The following is a 19,631-nucleotide window of genomic DNA, read 5'->3' on the forward strand; positions in this document are numbered from 1 at the left end:
AAAAAACTTAATAAATCGAATTTTTCATTTTTTAAACAAATTGTTTCGTTAATTTCGTTTTTTCCGAATAAAAAAACTAAATAAATTTAGTAAAATAGTCGAAAAATTCTTTTTTGTAAAATAGTTTTTAAATAATTTAGTTTAATTTATAAAATTTATAAAATATTATTGTACAGTAGTTATTATTGTAGGTAATATTTTTTTTCGAAAAATATTTCTGTAAAAAAAAATATGTAAAATTATTTTGAATTTGAATTTTTATTCGCGAATTAAAAATAAATTCGTTAATTTTTCAGTTAGAATTTGAAATTTATAAAAAATTTTAGATGAAAAAATATTTAAAGAATATTAGAATTAAATTAAATAGACAAAAAAAAAATAAAATATCTAGTTAAATAAGTAGTGACGTTTGAAAAGAATATATATTACGTTTTAGATATTTTGAAAATTCTTCTCAGTTAAATTTATAAATTTTTAAGAATTTATTGATATTTTAATTCTTTTTTTGGAACAAAAGAGGCGCAAAGAAGATTTTTGTGGAGTTTACTGAAAATTCTAGGATAAAAAAAGATAAAAGAAAATATTCGGGGAAAAAATACAGTCGAAGAAAAAAGAGAAAAAAAGAGAAAAATTTAAAAGTTTCGCAATTTCCAGAAGTCAAATTAAAAACAGGAAATTTCGGAAATAGAAAGTTGGGAAATTTAATAAATTAATAACGAAACAAAAGTTTACGAAGAAATTAACTTTTTAAGAGGACATTAATTTAAAAACGAAATGAGAGGAAGAAGAAAAATTTGAAAGAAACGGAAATTTCAAAAAGAAACTGAAAAGAAACGAAAAACGGAAATTTGTAAAAATAATTTAGTAAAAATGCAAATGCAAATGCAAAAATTGTAAAAAGCGTAAACAAAAAAAAGAAATAGAAAAAGACATAATATCGTAAATTCGAAAAGACAAAAAAGTGCATTTTCAATTTCTTCGAACACAAAGAGTTAAAGATAATATTAAAGAAAATAAATAAATAAAATAGAGACATATAGTAAAAAAAAAAGAAAAAAAACATCGTCCGTCTCGATTGCCGAAACATAAACCGCATATTATTATCATACTTTCTGTGTTTTTTACATTGTCCTTTATTTTTTCTTTTTAAAAAAAACTAATTTTCTTTTCCTCTTTTTTTTGTGGAAAAATAATTTTGCCTCGTAGTTGCCTGCGTTCACATCCACGAAAAAAAAATATATATATACAGAGATGATGACTCGCTCTCCCAATAGACATTTTTTATAATATACATAAAATAATAATAACACGTGAATGTTAAAAAAAAAAAATTTCTTTTCATTCTATGATTCTTTTCCCTTCAGTAATACATATACATATATAAATATATATATAAACAATATATATATTTAAATAAATGAAAAAAAAAGAATGGAAAAAAATATTGCTTACTCGCGTACAAATCTTAAGAAAAAATAGGCGTAATTATATTCGAAAATGATGATCATAATGATGATGATGATGATGATGATGAAAAAAGCAAACAACAGAATCGATTGTTTTACACACTAATATTATTATAATTATATATATATAAGGTATATAATTATTACGTATAATTATAAAGTTGAAAAAATATATAATTATATATTATATATATGTAATTATAATAAAGAAATGAATATATTTATAATTTTACCATTTACCATCTAGTTTTTACTGTCATTTAAGAAATTAAGAAAAAAAATAATGGTTACTCTCCACTTGCAAGAGCTCGCTGTACAAAGGATTAAAAAAAAATAAATACAGTGGAATTTGATAATGGGCCCAATTCACTATTACCGAATTTTATGAAATATATTGTTCTTATCCTTTATTTTTTCGAGCGGGAATTGCAAATTTATTCTCCAGAAAATTATTTTTTAAAATAGTTTTTTTTTTAATTTTTAGATTTTTCCTTTTGTATTTTAAATTTTTAATATATTTTTTGTTGAATTTATTTAAATGTTAATTATTAAAAATTTAGTTTCTTCACTTCAAGAAATTCAATTACTTTTAAATTCTAAATAAAATTTTTCCGAAAGGATTTAATTAGGGAAATTTAAGAAAATTCTTCAGAGAAATGCAATTATTATGAAATGTTTTAATATAATTCTATTCAAGAATTTTATTATTTTCTAAATTTTTGATAAAATTCTTTATAAAGGTCAATATTTTTTAATGAAATTATGAAAAAAATTGTATTTAATATTCAATTATTTTCAATGCAATTTTAATAAAATTCTTCGTCAGAATTAAATTATTTTCAAAAATAAAAAAATTCTTTCCCCAAAATTCAATTATTTTTATAAATAAAAACAATTTTTCTGAGGAATTTAATTAATAATTTTTATTTTCCAAATTTTTGGCAAAATTCTTTATAAATTTCAATTGCTTTCAATTTAATTTCAATAAAAATTTTCTATAGAATTTAATTATTTTCCATATTATTCACTATATTTCTTAAGAATTCAATTATTTTTAATACAATTTACTACAATTCTTTTCAAAAATTCAATTATTATTAATTTTTTAATAAAATTTCTCGAAGGAATTGAATTATTTTCAAAAAATAATTCAATTATTTTCGAAATTTTTGGCAAAATTTTGTATAAATTTCAATTCATTTAAAATAATTGAATATTTGCAGAAATTTATAATTTTTAGATAGCTACTGTTTTACCATTTCTTTTCAGTTTTAAAGCAACTTTTTTAAAATTAATTATCGAGTGCGCAGTCAGCAATATAAACTATAATAATTAATTAATAAATAACAATATAAACGATAATAGTAAATAAATAATAATTTGAACGATAATAGTAAAATGAATAAAATTTCGAATGATAATAGTAAATAAATAGAAATTTGAACGTTAATAGTAAATAAATAAGAATTCGAACGTTAATAGTAAATAAAGAATAATTTTAACGTTAATAACAAATAAATAAAAATTCTGAACGATAATGGTAAATAAATAAAGATATAATCGACAATAGTAAATATAAAATTATAAACAATAATAATAAATAAACAAATAACAATAGAAATAGTAATAATAAATAAATAACAATAAAAAAAATATTTTCCTTTTGTTGAGACATATTTTTTAATTAGAAAAAATTGAGTTTCTTTTCTTAACAAATATAAATAGAGACGTACGTGAAATATATGAGGGAAGTGAGAGACTTTTTTCTTGAGGATTTTTAGTGATGAATGTGGGGCACGAAAATTTTCATGAGGAGATGATAGCTATAAAAAATAGCGGCGTTAACTGGAATAGAACGAAGAGTAATCATTGTCGTTCCTTTGAAAAAGCCATGAATACCTTCATTTTTGTATAAACGATGACTGCAATCAATCATCCCTTTGTAAGTTCGATTATGAAATTCATCCGCTTGAATTCTCGACTTGACAGTATCAAATGGAATTACCGGTAACCAAGACAAAACGCCTACACGGTATTTTCATTTTAATTCAAATTTTACTTTTTTTCGCCTTTAAATAAATAATAATAAATATTTTTCCAAAAGTTAAGTAATATTTCAATTTTACTGTACGGGTTTTATTTTTTATTATTTATTATTATTTTATTACTTATTTTTAATATATTATATTTATTATTATTTCTATTTGTATTATAATAATAATTATTATTATTACATTTATTATTACTGATTAATTTTCACTAAATTTATTCAAATTTTTCCGCTTTTAAGATTGCAAATTATAAAGAATTCAGACAAAGAATTTCATTATTTATCTAAAAATAATTTAGTTCTTGACAAAAAGATATTGTTTCTTAATTAATTCACGAGTGCAAAGCATGAAAATATTTTTCTTTCTGAAAAAGAAGATAAATTAATTGCAAAATTTTTTATTACCTGCAATTCCACCGGCGACAAGAATTTCTAAATTTCCAGGCTTTAAATTTTCCTCACCATTTAAATTGTATCGAAAGTATTGATAACTCACCATGTAAATTGCATTGGAAATAACGTCCCTGATTAAAAAAAAGTAAATTAAAAGAAGTAAATTAACAAAAATAAATTAATAGAAATAAATTAACAAAAATATTAAAACTATTGATAATATTGTCAATAATAATATTATTATTGTTGTTGTTAAAATTAGAAAAAAGTACCTGCAAATCGTCGGAACAGCTCCGATGAAAAATCCATTAATTCCATATTTTTGATAAATATCTCGAGTCACGAGAAAGGTACTTGATTTTCTCCTTTTATTACTATCGAGAAATTTTGCTTTGCACTTTCCTGAAAAAATTTCTTTCATCAAAAAACTGTTTTTATTTAAATTTAACTGTTTTAAAAATATAATTGTAAAAATGAAATATATTATTTATTACAATAAAAATATAAAATTATCTTAAAAATAAAATAAAATTAAAAACAAAAATAAAATTTAACATACTTATAACATTAATACAATTAATAAAATATTTTCTCAAATTTAATTGTTTAAAAAATATATTGGTATAATTGTTGGATTTATTTCAATAAATAAAATTAAAATTAAATTAAAATTAAAAATAAAATATATTATTTTAATATTCTTATTACACAAAAATGTAATATTAGCTTAAAAATTAAATTAATTTAAAAACAAAAATAAAATTTAGCATTTAATTTATAACATTAATATCAATAAAACAAATTCAATAAAAATAAATAATAAAGTCAATAAAATAAATCTGTAAAATAAATAAATTGGTATTATTGTTATAAATTATTGATATAAACTAATAAATACCTTTTCCAGTTTGAATTCGTATTTTAATAAGTTCACTCGGACAGGAAATGAATGATTGTGCCAATCCACCAATAGATCCGGATAAAAAATTATCGTAACTGTATCCGGAATTAGTTGGAAGAATATTATTTGGATTGTTCCCTCGCTTGCTTTGTAAAGAACTTAAAGAAAATGCGTAGACTCCAAAGAAAACGGCATTTAATATTCCTGAAGACATCAAAGGGAAATACATTCCTTTATAGAGACCTGAGATCTAAATTTTTTAACCTCTATATATATTTAAAAAATTTTTTTTCAAGAACAAAAAACTTCACAAATTTTGAGGTTAGGAATTTGATAAATTCGTATATGATTCGTTCTTATTAAGAAAAAAATATAAATAAATATATTCATTTTAAAATTATATCATATCTTTAATATTCAATAATTGAAGTAAAGAATTCTATTTAATTATATTTAATTCTATTTAATCATATCTTTAATTGAATATTAGAAATTGTTAAATTATCGAAACTTAGAACTTACTCCATTTTTTGCGACAATTATTTTGACACTTTCTCGTATGGATAATCGTTGACCTAAACTCATTTGTTGTTCGGTTTTAATCGTATCCATTGGATGACCAACTATCAGGCCAAAAATTCCTATGGAAACAATATTAATTCACTAATTACCCTAATTACTAATATTTTCACGATTTTCATTCACCCGAGTATTTGTTTTCATTTTGTAACTTTCGTTTAATTTACAATTTCTAGGTTAGGGTGTCAGAAAAAGTCAAAGTTATAATAAGGTAAAAAATTGCTATTAAAAAAGAATTCTAGTCTCAACAACTTGTAGTCTACTTTAAGTCTAGTTTAACAAAAAAATCGCCAAAATTCTGCAATTGACGGAATAATATTTACAAAACCCGAAACAAAAGGTTTTTTTTTACTTACCAGCCCCCCATCCTGCAACGAAAGCCGCAGAATTTTCCATCAAATTGCATTATGGGAAATTGGAGTCGAAAGAGTAATTTAGATTTATATTACTTAATACTTTCATAACAAAGAATTTTTACACATTTCGCAAAAATAGGCGCAATTTGTAATTAGAACTTAGAAGTAAATGCAAACTGTCAAATTTGAGAAACAAAACTTTTGTTAACTTTTGTATTTCTTGCAAAGTATTATTTTCATTTGTTTTTTTCGAATTTAAATGCTTTTTCCGCGCAAAGTGCGCACGCATGGATAAGTTGCGCAAACAAGATGCGCACTGGAGACTTTTTTAAAATGTGTGTTCTCGTGTGTGTGCGAACTGTCAAAAATCACTGAAAATGGCGAAATTAAAACTAATTGTTGACAAGTAATTCGGAAAATTTCAACTAAAAATCTTCATTCACTCGCAAGTGTTCTTCTACAATTGTCAAAAAGTTTATTCTTTTCCGGAATTATTAGAAATTCGATATAATGTCATTCGTAGTGAAACCTAACCTCAAATTCTGTCATGAGGAATTGAACTTATTTTTCAACTTGAAAGACTTGAAACAATTTCCACTATTTTTCAGTCGTAATTACGAAACGTAATTACGATTATGAAAGTTTCTTTATTGGAAAAAACTCAAAATATTTGTTTTTCGTAAATCCTGAATGTTTTTGTAAAAATTACATTGTTCCCCTTTTGTTTTGTTTCGTCATATTTTCTATTAAAAAAAGAACTATAATTATTCGGTGTTCGTGTAATTTTAGAAAAGAATTAAAAAATGAGTGTCTTAATGCGTTGTCCGGGTATTTATTGTGGTCGTGAATTGTTTATCGACGGGAATTGGAGTGATTGTGGTGCGTGTCCCCGTGGTTACAGGACGAATTTATCCTCGGCATGTGTTCCCTGCGAAGATACGCCAGTTTTTTACGATTGGCTCTATCTTGGATTTATTGCAATATTTGCCCTGGTGCTGCATTGGTTTTGCATCGATATGGTTGCCATGAGGCGTAACATACCAAAGGAAGTGATAGCTCTTCATTGTTCGGCGATCGTTGAAATAATCACCGCATCGATTATCACTCTGCAATTAATTGATCCTCTCGGTTCATTCAATGTTCGTTCATGTCGAACGCAAAAATTATCCGACTGGTATACATTGCTTCATAATCCAACGCCGAATTATGAAAAAACACTTCATTGCACCCAGGAGGCTGTTTATCCCTTGTGAGTATTTATAATCAGGATTGACACCAGGTCGCAGAGAAAAGTCAAGGATTTTTTATTAAAAAAGTATTGCAAAAAAAATTAAATTTTTAGAATTTAGAAAAAAATTCAAATCTTTGAAAATCTGAATTTTTATCATACTTTTAATTTTAATAGTTCTGTAAAATTAATATTTTTTTCAAAAATTTTAATTTCAATTCTGTTGACATTTAGCTGAATTTTTTTAATATGTATATTTAATATTATTTTAACAATTTTAACGTAATTCCCATAATTCTTCCAAGAAATTCAACTATCTTGTTAAATATTATCAAAATTCTTCCCAAAATTCAATTACTTACAAGATTTTTAATAAATTTTTTTGTAAAATTCAATTATTTTCAAATTTCATAAAATTCTTCCCAAGAATTCAATTATCTTATAAAATTAAAATTTCTTGCAGAAATTTAATTATTATAAAAATATTAATTAAATTCTTGACATAAATTCAAAATAATTCAATTATTTTCAAAAATGTTTTTTAAATTTTTCTAATTAATTCAATTATTTTCAAAAAAAATAATAAAAATCTTCGTAAAATTCAATTATCTTGATACATATCAAAATTCTACAAAAAAATTCAACTATTTTCAGAAATTTTAATAAATTTATTTGCAAAATTCAATTATTTTCATAAATAACCATATTTATTATTAGAATTCAATTATTTTGATAAGTAATAAAATTCTTCGCTAGATTTCAATTATTTTTACAAATAATACAATTTTTAATGGAATTCAATTATTTAAGAAATTTTAATAAGATTCTGCACAAGATTTCAATTATTTTTACAAATAAAACTTTTTACGTTAATTCAATTTAATTTTAAAAAAATTGTAATAAAATTCTTCGTTAGAATATTAAATTATGTTCAATGTTTTAGTGAAATTGCTAGAAGAAATTAAATTATTTTCAGAAAATTGAAAAAAATTATTTGACTAGTTTTTAATAAAATTCTTTGCAATATTCAATTATTTTTATAAATAAAAATATTCATCACAAGAATTCAATTATTTTTACAAATAATACAATTTTTTACTGGAATTCAATTATACATAAGTAATTTTAGTAAAATTCTTTGCAAGAAGTCAATTATTTTCAAAAATAAAATTTTTCACAGGAAATCAATTATTTTCAATAATTTTATAAAATTCTTCGTCACAATTTTATTAATTTCAATGTTTTACTGAAATTATATGAAGAAAGTAGATTATTTTAAGAAAATTAAAAACAAATGTTTTGAAAAATTTAAATAAAATCCTTCCAGTTATTTAAATTTTTTAATAAACTTTCTCGAAAATTCAATTATTTTAAAAAAAAAATTTAATAGAATTCTTCGTCAGAATTCAAGTATTTTTAAAACTTTTATTAAAATTAAAATTCTTGGTCAGAATTAAATTATTTAAAATTTTTTTAATGAAATTTCTAGAAAGAATGGAATTATTTGCAAAAAATTTGAAAAATTCAATTATTTAACAAGATTTTATTAATATTCTTCGTAAGAATTCAATTATTTTCAAAAGATACAATTATTTTTATAAATAACAAAATTTTTCATAGGAATTTAATTATTTTTTACAAATAATACAAAATTTTTACTGGAATTCAATTATTTAAGAAATTTGAATAATTCATTCAAATATTTTCATAAATAATAAAATTCTTTTGAAAAATTAAATTATTTTCAATACAATTTTAAGTGAATTCCTCGAGAAATGTAATTATTCTTTTTATAAATGAATCGAATTTTAAATACATTTATAATAAATAATATTATTTCTAATATTCTTTATTGTAAAAAAAATAATTGTTCTTTTTATAATTAAGTCGATTTTTTGATGATTTTATAATGTAACCTAATATTTTTCTCAATAATGATTTCTTTTCAAAATGCAAACAAAATAATAAAAGATATTTTTTTGAAAATTTCTTTTAGGTACACAATGGTGTTTATATTTTACGCGTTTGGAATTTTAATAATGCTGCTGTTACGACCGTTGATAGCGCGAAAATTTCTGCCAAAACAGGGAAAATTTTCTATTTACGCGGCATTATATTTCTTTCCGATTCTCGCTCTATTTCATGCAATTGGCGGGGGACTTATATGTAAGTAAAGAAAAAAAATACACAGTTCTTCATCTCTTTAAAACGTTGATATGATACTTTATTGTCTTAATTTTTTTCACTAAATATTTTACAGATCATTCGTTTCCTTACATAACAATTGTCTTGTCTGCTCTCTCAAACGCAGCGCATTTCGCCTTCAAACTTAATCAGGTATTATTCAAATTTAATTTATTTGAATTTCAATTTTATTTAACAATTTTATTGTTTTTTTTTGTTTATATTTATTATCATTTGTTATTTATTATTATTTATCATCAGGTATAATTCAATACTTCAAATTTAATTTATTTGAATTTTATTTATTTAAAATTTTTTTCTTTCTGAATTTATTTTCATTTATTTATATTTATTTATTTTCTATTCCTTTTCTTTTAGATAGTTTTTTTCTTCTCGATAGATTTTTTTTCTAGACAGATTTTTTTTCTAGAGATAGAAATAAATTTTTATACAAGTCATTAAAATTTTTGTATTTTGAATTGTATTAATTTTTTTTCTTAACTTGTTTTTTTGTACAGACAATGAAATCGTTAATCTTCAGTTCGGTATCGGATGTGAAGAATATAATCGTCATTATTGGCCATTGGCTTTTACATGGATATGGAGTAATGTCAGCGGCAACATTACACGGTATTGCGCTTCATCCAACAATGCTAATTTTAGTTCCACTGCCAGCGTTATTTTACATTCTCACTGCAAGGTTTACTGATCCACATAGACTTCAGGAGAAATGAAATCAACTTCCACCCTCATTGCAACGAAATAAAAAAGAGTTCAATTTCTTGTATTATAAACTATTGTACACTTGTATATATATACAATCAACGTTACGTTTGTTAATAAAAAATTTCCTACTACTGTGTAAAACGAAATCGATTTTTCTTTATTCGTCAACAAATTTATTATTTATTTTAATTAACAAATTTATTTTAATTAATGAATATTATTTATTTCAATGTTAAAGGAACATTTTTTTTTACTAAAAAAATGGATATTTTGGTAAAAGAATTTCAAATTTTCTTTTTAGGTTTTTCTTTTTATTTAAAATGAGTAAAGGCCAAAAAAATGTAATTTATAATGCCCTTTAATACTTTCAACACTTTTATATAACGAGAAGACGAGATTAATATTTTAATTTACAATTAATATTCACAGTCTGCTGAAATTTGTGAATAAAAAAAATTGATTCGCAGATAATATCAAAATAAGATCATTGAGTAAAAAAGATAAATGCAATAAATAGCTTACATGCGTTTTCTTAAAACACGATTAAATCTAGATTTTTTTTTTTTTGGTTTTATATGAGTTTTCGTTTTTATTGTCTCTTTTTTTTCTTAAATATCCTGTCTCTTTGTGTGTGTTTTTTTTTGTGTATTTAATCTCTCAGACTTAGGCCGTTGCTTCTGGAGAAACAAAACTCACGACTATTGTACTCTTTGGAGCCATGGGAACTGCATTTGCGTTCAGTTTTGTGATTCTGTTGAAAAAAGCAATTATTTAAAATAATATACTTCATTCAAGTAATTTTTATTTTAAGAAAATCATAAATTTTGTTAATAAATAAATTTAATTCAATAATTTATTTAATTTAATTATTTTAGAAAGTAAATTTTGAAAAATTTTCTAATCTAAAAATTTGTTTCTTCTTCTAAATAAGTTATTTTTTGATCGAAAAAAAACTGCAACGATTTTTGTAAATTGCAGCGACTCTAATAAGGAAAAAAATACTAAAACTAATAAATAATAAAAAAAAAATTGCAGCGACTCTATAACAATGGAAAAAAAATACTCACGTTGTGTCGATTCCGCCTCCCGAGGAATTTGGACTTCGAGCGATCACTTTGACTTCATTTCCAATATCAGAAATGGACGAAAAGTCGACTAATCTTATTTGATTTTCACTATTGTAGGCCACTAAATAACCAGGACTTCCGCTCTTTAACCTAAAAATTGCGAAATTAATTAAAAAATTGAAAATTGACGAATTTAATTTCTAGGAATAATTTTAATAGTTTGCTAGTAATGTAAGGAAATCTAAGGAGATTTTTCGGTAAAAACTTACCAGTGCCTGTCAGGCAATAAAGCGTGAAACAAGATAAAGCAATTTTTAGCTTCCGTGACATAAAAAAAAAATTTAAACGCTACCGTAATTTTCTCATTAACTACTTTAACACGAATTCCACTCGTATTTGTAACATTAAAATAGTAACAAATAAGTAAAAGAAAATATATAAAATACAATATACAAAATATAATATAAAAAATAATAATAAAAAAAAAATTGTTAACTTTCACTATAGTTTTGTTTTTTCAATGGTTAATTAAAATTGAGTATTAAAAAAGTAATGAATAAGTGAAGAAAAATAATTTTTATTAAATGATTAATTAAAAACCAGAATAATTGAGCTTTTAAATGGTTAATTAAAAATAATAACAAAAAATTAAAAACAATCTTTTTCCTTCGAATTAAAAGACTAATTTCTTTCGATAAGTTTCTCTTTAAAAATAATAATCTTTTCCTTCTAAATTATAAAATTAATTCTTTTAAATGAGTTTCTCTTTAGCAGGCTTTGTACTTCATAATTAATTTAAAAAATGTATCAAAAACTATCTTAAACTCTGAAAAAAGGAGTAAAAATATTTTCTTTCTTTCTTATCCTGATAATAACTTCAATTCTTAATTTTTGCAAAATTCAATTATTTTCAAAATTTTAATTTCAAATTCTTCAACTTTTACGATTACTTATGTTTAAAAATAACCTTTAAAAAGTAAAAAAAAATTAAATTCCTTAAATTATAAAATTTATTTCAATTAAATTTGACAAAATTTCTAAATAATTGCAAATTTAATTCAATCTTTTAAAATTATTTATGGGAATTTAACTATCTTCAAAAATTTTCTAATTACAATTTCTCGAAATACTAATTTTTTTCATAATTATAATATAAAATATTTTCAATTATTATTTAAATGTAAAAACCTTTTTGAAATTCAACTATGTATTTCTATAAATTACAACTGTAATTCTTCGAAAAACAACTTTTACAACTTTTTCAAAATAATTAAATTCCTTCGAGAAATCTTATTAACAAATTAATAATAATTGAATTTTAAGAAGAATTTTAATAAATTGTATTAAAAATAATTGAATTCTTAAGAATTGTAGTAAATAGTATTGAAAATAATAGAATTCCATAGGAAAATTATATTAAAATTGAATTGAAATCAATTGAAATTTATAAAGTATTTTGTCAAAAATTTAGAAAATAATTGAATTCTTGTCAAGAATTTTATTAAAAATTTTCACAATAATTGAATTACTCAGAAGAATTTTCTTAAATTTTCTGAAAATAATTGACTTCTTTTGAGATATTTTATTAAAAAATGCAAAATAATTCAAAGAATTTTAAATTGAATTATTCAGAATATTCTTTCAATTTTCTGAAAATAATTGAATTCTTTCGAGAGACATTATTAAAAAATTGAAAATAATTGAATTCATGGGAAAATTTTATATTATTTATGAAAATAATTGTATATTTGCAAAGAATTTTATCGTTTTTAATAATTTAATTATTTTTGGTAATTTTATAAAAATAGTAGGTATTGGAAATAATTGAATTTTGAATATTTTTTTGAAAATAATTTCAAAGAATTTAATTAAAATCGTTTTTATTGAATTAGAAAATTAATATTTTTGAAAATAAGTTTCTCCTTAAGAATAATAATCTTTTTCTTTTAAATTAGAAGATTTTTTAAGAATAAATTTCTTTTCTAGAATAATAATAATCTTTGTATTATAAATTAGAAAATGTATTTTTGTAATAAGTTTCTCTTCAAGATTAAATAATAAAAAAAAACAGTTGAATATGAAGGCACCTTGGGATCTGAATGTAATAATTTGAAAAAAGAAAGAGTCTAAAAAAGAATCAGAAATAGAAAAAGAAGAAAATTTACCTCGTGTAAGCAAAAATTTGCGTATTATTCATGACGTAGGTTTTTGTCTCGCCGTACTTGAAACCGTCTGTTTCTCGTTTTTTGGACACTTCGTCAAAAGCATCACGGATTGAGATTACGTCCTTGTATTTAAAAACTGGAGTTCCTGGCAAAAGTAGAACCATCAGCGTTATACTTTCGGCAACAGGTTCTGGAACTCGTGACCTCAATGGCTGATATCTTCCATTAATCTATTCACAGAGAAGAATATTTTATGATAAGAGAAGAATTATTTATGATAAATATTTATAATGATAACAAAAAAATAAATATTTATCATTAATAATTAATTTTTCTTATTATAGTAATTTTATTCGTTTTATTCAGGGACGAAAGTCAATCCCATTTATTTTTTTTAAATGTATCAAAAATTTTTTATTTTCAACTTACGTCCCAAGCTGGCCACTCGGACCTTCGAAGAATATTCGTGATATTTCCGTCCAGTGTTGTCGCTGATAAATCGACAGTGGCTGTCGTTAAAAATTGTGAACTTTGCGGCAAATCTATTAGCACTCCGCTTGTTACGTGATCATTGAAGACTTGCAAAACGTCGGGACTAATGTCGTCACGAAGAGTAAACAAACTGCAATCATTCACAATTGAAATTAATCAATTTTGCGCAAAAATAAGAAAAATAGAAGAAAATAAGAAAAAAAGAAGAAAACAAGAAAACAAGAAAAGAAAATTCTAGTGTGAATTCTAGTAAAAACTTTAGTAAAAATTAAGATAATTAAAGAAATTAAAATAAAAAAATACAAATTAGAAAATTTAAAAAACTTTGAAATTGAAATTTTAATTACAAATTTTATAAATAGAGAATTACCCCTGGCCGTTTGTGACATTTAGAACGACATTGCGCCACTGACGTAAAACTTGTCCGTTTTCGATGCGCTCCCGAGTTCTGATATGATTTAAGGAGTCATAGGCTCCAGGAGTTCCTCTCAGACTCTCCTCATCCAAAAGATTTGGATCCTCGGTTAGGAATTGTGCGTTTTCGAGTCTGAATCCACTGAAGCCCAAATCTAACCAGTACTTGAGAATTTCCTACAGAATAATTAAGAATTAACGAATGAATAAATTAATAAAGTAAATTAAGGAATTCCTATAGAATAATAAACTAATTAATAAATTAATTAATTATTCTGTAGGAAATTTAAATCAATAACTTTTGTGCGTTATTTTTAAAATTCTTTTAAATTGTCCAATATTTAAAAAAAAGAGGAATTTTTCCTGAAAAATTTATACCTCGAATTCTTTGACGACAGCAGGATTATGAAAATTGAGTTCAGGTTGAGTTTTGCCAAATTGATGGAGATAATACTGTTTCCTCTGCTCGTTCCATTCCCACGCAGAATCGCCGTAGACGCTCAACTACAAAGAATTATTTTTTTAAAATTAGTCTCTAAAAGTAAAAAAGTTAATCATTTAAAAAATAAATCAAACTCAATCAAAGAATTATTTCTTTAAAAATAGTCTCTAAAACTAAAAAAGCTAATCAAGTAATTTTAAAAATAAATCAAACTCAATCAAAGAAACTAAATTAGAATAAATCAAAGAAAAAGAAAGATTTTGTAAAATAATTAAAAGAAAAAATACCCAATTATTTGGAGGACTTCTGCCAACATTTTCACTCTTTGGACTCGCCCAAATATAATAATCGTTATAATTTCCATTTCTAGCGACAGACTCCTTGAACCACTTGTGCTCCAACGACGAATGATTTGGGTCAAGTTCAAGAATCACATGTTTTCCTTTTGATTCCGCAGCTTCAATGAACGATTTCAAATCGTCAATTGTTCCTAAATTACTTCGAATGCTGCGGAAGCTTATCGTCTGACCTGCAAATGAGCAAAGAAATAATTATTAAATTATTAAATAATTAATTTACTAAACAAATTAAATCAAACAATCAAAACGTAAAATTATTTATAAGAATTACAGAAAATTTCTTCCAATTTATTAAATTACATTTAATTAATTAAGTGAAAAATAAGAAATTATAGCTAATTAATTAATAAAATAAATCGTTTTTTCTCGTTTTGAAAATTTTGATTTAAACGATTTAAAATAAACTTTACTGAAATGGTGAAGATAAAGATTTCATTTTTGAATTTAATTTGTTAAGTGAGTTTCGAAATTGAAAGTTACACATTGAAAAATAGTGAAATATTTGTATTTCGGGTAATTTACAACAGAGTTTTACGTTTAGCGCCCGTTAAGTGAATTTAAAAATATGTAAGTTGGAGAGATTAGAAAAATGAAAACTCATTTAGATAAAAGAAACAATATTCTTCGTTAAATTGCGCTCAATATTTTCGTTCTATTACAATTGTTTTTTTTTTAATAAATAACTTTTCAATTTTTCAAAAAATCCCCGGAAAGTGACTCAGTCGGGAAATAATTTAATTTTCGTTCTAAAATTAGAGAAAAAAGTAAAAACTAAACGAAATAAACAACGAGACAAACGAAATAATCAATAAGACAACAAATAAGAAAAATAAATAAGTAAATAAATATGAAATAAAATTTATTTATTTATTTTTGGTATAAAAAATAAAAAGAGTAAAAATCGAAAATGAAAAATGGTACCTATAAAAAATAAAAAATAGTATCAAAAATAAAAAAGTAGTACAACAATAAAAAAAAAAAAAAATAGTATCAAAAATAAGAAAATAGTATAAAAACTAAAAAATAGTATCAAAAATAAAAAATAGTATCAAAAATAGAAATAGTAGTAAAAAAATAAAAAGAGTAGAATCAAAAATAAAAAAATAGTATCAAAAACAGAAAATAGTCTCAAAACTAAAAAATAGTATTAGAAATAAAAACAAAATAGTTCCAAAAATAAAAAATAGTATCAAAACTAAAAAATAGTATCGAAAATAAAAAAATAGTGTCAAAAATGGAAAATAGGATAAAAATAAAAAATAATTATCAATACGTGAAAAAGAGTATAAAAAACAAAATATTATTTGCAAAAGAAAAAAACAAATTACCATTTGCATCGGTCTCGAGAATCGACGCGAGGGAAATTGTTTTGACATTGAGCTGCTCCAGAGGATAGAGTAAATCTTTCATGTCTTTTAATTTATGCGTTGAAGTATCGAATTCATCGAGATGAATAATTGGACTCTCCTGCCACCATTTTCTTGGCTCTGGTGAATTGCATTTCGGCGCAATGACAACAATTGCAACAGCGCCCGCCAACATTGCCGCCCAAAGCACCCAGAATGCAATAAACAAAAACCATCGCAATCGAATCCAAAATGGATCGTTCGCAAATTTCATCAATTCCTCTTTTCCCATTCCCGACAGTACTTCCTTAACAGTTCCAAGATCAATTTTCGCGTCTCCATTCTCCGAGACGTATTTCACCTGCAAAAAAAGTTAGAGAGAAAATTAGAAACAATTAAAATTTGTAGTTTATTAAAATTAAATTATATTTCTAACTAAATTTTTACTAGGAAAATAAATAAAAAAAGTCAATAAAAAAATATAGAATAAAAATAATAAAATAAATAATGGCAAAAATAAATAAACAATAAAAATGAATAACAAAAATCGAAAAAATAATTTATTAAACAATTGTGGAAGAATTTAAAAAATATATTTAAATAAAAAATATAATATAATAAATAAAAGAAAATTCTCGAATAACTAAGAAAAATAAGTAAATAATAAGAATGACAAAAATAAATTCTAATAAATAAAATAAAAATCTAAAATTTTTTCTTATTTACGAATTCTTTTGTATTGAAGTAATTCGATTGTCTTTTTTTGCAAGAATTATGTTTATATTCGCTCATTTTCTCAAGAAGGAAAATAATAATTTTTCTTTTTTTGAATCGAAGGCTTCTTATTATTTGAAGGCCAAAAAGATATTATAATCTAGTCGGCATTCAAACTATTCAGTTATAAATTAATCACGTCTCGAGAGTTAATATTTAATCAGCGCTGGAAATGAAAAGACCGACAAAAGTAATTTTTTGAGAGGGCGAAATCTTGACTCCGTGTAACTATTTAACGTCCTGATTATTTTAGTAAAAAATTCGAGAATTTTTCAATACAATTTTTGTTTTTTATCAATTTTGTTAATTAAAATAGTAGAAAACTCAAGAATTTTTCAAAATGATTTTTTTTCATTAATTTTGTTAATTAAAATATTAAAAAATTCGAGAATTTTCCAAAATGATTTTTTTTCATTAATTTTTGAATTAAATAGTAAAAAATTCGAGAATTTCTCAATATAATTTTTTTTTTCATTAATTTTGTTAATTAAAATAGTAATAAATTCAAGAATTTTTCAATATTATTTTTTTTTATTAATTTTGTTAATTAATATAGTAAAAAATTCCAATAGAAGAAAATAGTATTAAAAAAGTTACAAAAAGCCTGGTAATGAAAACAATTAAAAAAATAAAAAATAAACAGTGAAAAAATTAATTAATTAATTAATGAAAAATAAACTTTTTTTCACGAAAAAGTAAAAGAAACTTTTAAAAAGAACTAAAAATTAAAAAAATAACAGTGGAAAAATAATTTATTAATAAAAAATAAAAAAAAAGTAGAAATAAACGTTTTTAGTTTGAAAAAGTAAAAAATACTATTTTTACGAAACTGTAAAAAAGAAAAATAAATTAAATAAAGAAAAGTAAATAAATTTATTTATACTGTAGAAAATAAATTTTTTTAATCAATTATAATTATCGCAGTCTTGTTAAAATTCTTCTGTTCCGACACTTTGACAAAACGTCATTTTTAGGTTATGTTTATCTGTCAAAATAAAAGCATGGCCAATTATCCAATAATCAAAATTGCTTTTAAACCTTTTTAACATTTCGGCAATTTTGAAATTTCTTATTTTTCGAATACATTTTAGAATAAATATTTTTCTAGCTAATTCCTGCAGCGAATTTTTAAAGAGAAATAGTAAATAATTCAAATAATTTATCACTAAAATAAAAAGTAAAGATTTTTTATTTTCATTTCCTGCGAGTCTAATACATAAACATTTTGCAAATAAAAAACAGCAAATTTATATACGAAAGTAGGATTTTATTCAAGGATCCTTTCCCCACTCGTCCTGCAAAAATCAATAAAGCCCACAAACCTTGTTTAACAACCCTTGAAAGACACGAAAGACTTGAAAGAAATCGAAGAAAAAACCTTTTTTTTACGAAGAAAAATGATCAAATTATCAAATTAACACTTTTACTTTTTAAAACCAATAAATCTTTGTAATTTTACAAGTAATCTAAAAAAGAAGAGATAAAATATAATTGAATGTTTCAATAATAATTACAAAGTAAACAAGCGGCATTATTCTCGATAGAGAAATAAAATTGAGGTTATTTTCGAGATGATGCAACATAAGTGAAGATTTACTCTTTCTTTATTATATTAATTGAACTATCAGGCTATCAATCATCAGTCAATAAAAAGAAATTAATGATTTGCGTGAGAGAGAAAAAATTTCCACACCTTAAAAGTTCGGAGATAATTTTCATTGCGAATAAAAAAAGCAATCAGGAAAACAATATCTATTGAATAAATTGTTTCCGGGTATGGTTTTTTTTTCGACCACGCAGACTCATCTCAGTAATTGAATTAAAGTTCACAGTTCATGGGAGTTGGGAGAGATAATACAATTAGAATTAGAATTTAAAACTACGGTGAAAGTAAATAGTGTTAAAACTAAATGTTTGTATTTTTTTTACAAAAAAGGAAAAGAGGCGAAAAAAGTCCATGAATTTATAGGTTATGTTTGCTGTCACTTTTCGCTATTTTCCTTATTTCTATTTTCACGATTTTCCCTTTTATCCGAGAATAGAAAAAAGAATTTGAACAATATACGAAAAAAACAAGAAATAAACAATGAATGAATAAAAATGAATAAAAAAAACAATGGAAAGAAATAAACTTACCTCGATGTTGTCCTTTTTCGGTGACAGTTTCACATTATCCTGAAGCATTCGTTCATTAGCCTCGTCGTCGACTTCGGGCTCGGTGCCGTTTTGTTTAACCATTGTGTCAGATTCCGGGACTTGATCCTCCTTTTCCCGCTCTTCCTTCGACTCCTGTTGTTGTTGTTTTTGTTGCCAGTTTGTATCTTCGTCGGGCAACTTCTTGTACGTGGCCTGCACAACTGACTCCTTGGTGCCATTCACCTCATTGCTATCCTCAAGTCTCCCACTCTTGTCCATTGTCGATATGCCTTCAAGGGCGTTATTTTCTTAGACTTACGTAATGTCCGAAACTAGTTATTCCACTATAACTATTATTCCCCACTTTCGTTCAGCAAGACAAGAAAAAAGACACTGTGCCAGCGGAACACCTGCGGTTTTCGACGCTATGCGCCTCGTTCTCTTCTACTTTGTGCAAATAATCGATCGACGGGAAAGAAAAATGGCTTCGTCTATTAGCGATAGTTTCCAATGACCCTTTCGACACTTGTGTCTACATTATAATGCTAAACTT

At 23.5% G+C, this 19,631-nt stretch overlaps 3 protein-coding genes across 4 annotated transcripts; 1 reads left to right on the forward strand and 2 right to left on the reverse strand.

Annotated features, from left to right (window-relative positions):
* Positions 1-3,137: 3,137 nt before the first annotated feature.
* Positions 3,138-5,957, reverse strand: LOC122504733 (solute carrier family 25 member 45). Its single transcript, XM_043615950.1, has 6 exons — positions 5,746-5,957; positions 5,333-5,451; positions 4,808-5,060; positions 4,182-4,311; positions 3,922-4,040; positions 3,138-3,491 (listed from the first exon to the last, which is right to left on the reverse strand). Exons 1-6 carry the CDS (start codon positions 5,783-5,785, stop codon positions 3,244-3,246), a joined length of 909 nt encoding a protein of 302 aa, XP_043471885.1. The 5' UTR covers positions 5,786-5,957; the 3' UTR covers positions 3,138-3,243.
* Positions 5,958-6,064: 107 nt separating this feature from the next.
* On the forward strand, positions 6,065-10,029 carry LOC122504731 (JNK1/MAPK8-associated membrane protein). The gene is made up of 4 exons (XM_043615948.1): positions 6,065-6,994; positions 8,970-9,139; positions 9,234-9,310; positions 9,676-10,029. Exons 1-4 carry the CDS (start codon positions 6,549-6,551, stop codon positions 9,889-9,891), a joined length of 909 nt encoding a protein of 302 aa, XP_043471883.1. The 5' UTR covers positions 6,065-6,548; the 3' UTR covers positions 9,892-10,029.
* Positions 10,030-10,223: 194 nt separating this feature from the next.
* On the reverse strand, positions 10,224-19,507 carry LOC122504734 (neutral and basic amino acid transport protein rBAT). 2 transcript variants are annotated; one of them, XM_043615952.1, is made up of 10 exons: positions 19,079-19,507; positions 16,151-16,529; positions 14,751-14,992; positions 14,400-14,525; positions 13,978-14,198; positions 13,545-13,737; positions 13,116-13,345; positions 11,220-11,225; positions 10,951-11,100; positions 10,224-10,634 (listed from the first exon to the last, which is right to left on the reverse strand). In XM_043615952.1, exons 1-10 carry the CDS (start codon positions 19,355-19,357, stop codon positions 10,547-10,549), a joined length of 1,914 nt encoding a protein of 637 aa, XP_043471887.1. In that variant the 5' UTR covers positions 19,358-19,507; the 3' UTR covers positions 10,224-10,546. The 2 variants fall into 2 exon arrangements, with proteins under 2 accessions (XP_043471887.1, XP_043471888.1); XM_043615953.1 differs by lacking the exon at positions 11,220-11,225.
* Between the last annotated feature and the right edge of the window lie 124 nt (positions 19,508-19,631).

The sequence above is a fragment of the Leptopilina heterotoma genome, unplaced genomic scaffold, assembly GCF_015476425.1.
Source record: "Leptopilina heterotoma isolate Lh14 unplaced genomic scaffold, ASM1547642v1 Lhet_312, whole genome shotgun sequence".
NCBI lineage: Eukaryota > Metazoa > Arthropoda > Insecta > Hymenoptera > Figitidae > Leptopilina > Leptopilina heterotoma.

What these genes read in the sequence shown, in the direction of transcription:
- LOC122504733 (XM_043615950.1), bottom strand. Translation starts at nt 5,785, where the DNA reads ATGGAAAATTCTGCGGCTTTCGTTGCAGGATGGGGGGCTG. An exon ending in ACGAATTCAAACTGGAAAAG is followed by an intron (nt 4,312 to 4,807) that starts GTATTTATTAGT and finishes AAATTTTTTCAG; the next exon opens with GAAAGTGCAAAGCAAAATTT. An exon ending in TGTCGCCGGTGGAATTGCAG is followed by an intron (nt 3,492 to 3,921) that starts GTAATAAAAAAT and finishes AATACCGTGTAG; the next exon opens with GCGTTTTGTCTTGGTTACCG.
- LOC122504731 (XM_043615948.1), top strand. Translation starts at nt 6,549, where the DNA reads ATGAGTGTCTTAATGCGTTGTCCGGGTATTTATTGTGGTCGTGAATTG. An exon ending in CAGGAGGCTGTTTATCCCTT is followed by an intron (nt 6,995 to 8,969) that starts GTGAGTATTTAT and finishes AATTTCTTTTAG; the next exon opens with GTACACAATGGTGTTTATAT. An exon ending in AATTGGCGGGGGACTTATAT is followed by an intron (nt 9,140 to 9,233) that starts GTAAGTAAAGAA and finishes AATATTTTACAG; the next exon opens with ATCATTCGTTTCCTTACATA.
- LOC122504734 (XM_043615952.1), bottom strand. Translation starts at nt 19,357, where the DNA reads ATGGACAAGAGTGGGAGACTTGAGGATAGCAATGAGGTGAATGGCACC. An exon ending in AATGTCACAAACGGCCAGGG is followed by an intron (nt 13,738 to 13,977) that starts GTAATTCTCTAT and finishes GAATGATTGCAG; the next exon opens with TTTGTTTACTCTTCGTGACG. An exon ending in CCGAGTGGCCAGCTTGGGAC is followed by an intron (nt 13,346 to 13,544) that starts GTAAGTTGAAAA and finishes CTCTGTGAATAG; the next exon opens with ATTAATGGAAGATATCAGCC.